We start from the raw sequence: 1,615 nt of genomic DNA on the forward strand, positions 1-1,615 counted from the left end.
GACTTTACCTAATACTCAGACGAATCCAGGAGAAGTGAGTATTCTTAGAACAAGACTAAGTTCGTCTCATGTGCATTTACTGCTGTAGGCCTAACATCCACTCCACAGTCTTCGCTCGCGGAGTTTTCTAAAACATTGTCTCCGTCGGGTTTTTATTACGATTAACTACAGAGGCTACAAGATGCGACCTCCACTCACTTAACCCTGAACATCTACCTGCTCTTCAGTATTATCATCTAGCACTCGCCTCACAGAGACAAACACACAGTAACTCTACACTTCTTACCCTGTATTTCTGACTTGTGAACGTAGCTGGCTTTATGAGCGATATGGAAGGGAGTCCTGAACATGGGTGGTGAGGACAAAGAGCATGCATGTATGTTTATGTCTATGTTACACTCGTGTGCTTCTCTGCTTGCGTCTATGTACTTGTGTATAGGCAATGAGGTGTGTATATGTGTTTATACAGTGTATGTGAGTCTAGGAGTAACTGGCTTGCTTTTTGAGACTGTATTTTGTTAATTCTGCTGTATGTAGACCTTGCATGACATGGGAGTAAGACACAAGTAATTAGAGCGAATACACATTTTATTTGTATAGCTTTCACTGCCCTACATATAACTACATTCATACATCTATCAGCAACAATTAAAGTACGTTTAGAAAAGGACCTATTTTCATACCATATAGAAAAGCATCATGGTTAATCATCTCAACTGGACAAAAAAGATACTCTATACTATACATGGATATACAGCTTTTGATCTACAAGTGGCAATTCTCACCGTATGGGAGATAAGATTATTGGACTTTCTCTCGTGTTCAGAGCTATGATCACTGTTGGGTTAGGGCAAGTCTTCTGGTCTTTCACTGGTGTTGGTGGAGAGTGAATAGAAAACTCTCTAGAGGTCTTTTCTTCTCACTGCATTGCCCCAGACATGGTTATACATCTGACCCCCCACATCATGTTACTCTCCTACTCCACATCATGTCACTGCCCAGCCCCCATATCATGTTGCTGTCCCACGTTATCCCGTGTTACTGCCCTTCACCATTCCATGATACTGCTCCACCTCCATCCAGTGTTACTCCCTCATTTCATCTCGTGTTACTACCCTACCTCATCTTATGTTACTGCCCTACCTCATCTTGTGTTACTGCTCCACTTCATCCCTTGTTACTGTTTCACCTCGACCCGTGTTACTCTTTCACCTATTCCTCTGTTACTGCCTCACACCACACCCTGTCACTGCTCCACCTCATCCTATATCATTGTTACACCTTTTCCTGTGATGCTGTCTCGCCTAATTCCTTGTTACTACTGTCCCCCACCTCATCCCGTGTCACTGCCCCGCCACATCCAGGCCATGGGGCACAAGGCCCTCACGCCCAGACCCCCTGGCGTATATGACCTCCACTGCTCCGTCCTCGTACCCGTGACTGTGACATGGGACACCCTCCCCACTGCATCCCTGAACGTCCATCCCTGTCGCTGGCAGCCTCCTCTCTACCCCTACATCCACTTCTTCCTCTTCTTCTTCCTCTTCTTCTTCCACTTCTACTAAAGGTTCTTCAGCGCCTTCTACGGGAGCAGATGCTGGTAAGATGACCTGGG

General features: G+C 45.6%; 1 protein-coding gene across 1 annotated transcript in view; it reads right to left on the minus strand.

Moving 5' to 3' along the window:
* Positions 1–570: 570 nt before the first annotated feature.
* The window catches only part of LOC139767350 (uncharacterized), a 69,578-nt gene continuing 68,533 nt past the window's right edge, over positions 571–1,615 (minus strand). The window contains exon 4 of the mRNA XM_071696672.1: positions 571–1,615. This exon is cut by the window's right edge and continues 130 nt beyond it. Within this exon, the coding sequence (XP_071552773.1) occupies positions 1,344–1,615 (272 nt within the window). The 3' untranslated portion in view covers positions 571–1,343.

The sequence above is a fragment of the Panulirus ornatus genome, chromosome 59 (genome assembly GCF_036320965.1).
Source record: "Panulirus ornatus isolate Po-2019 chromosome 59, ASM3632096v1, whole genome shotgun sequence".
NCBI lineage: Eukaryota > Metazoa > Arthropoda > Malacostraca > Decapoda > Palinuridae > Panulirus > Panulirus ornatus.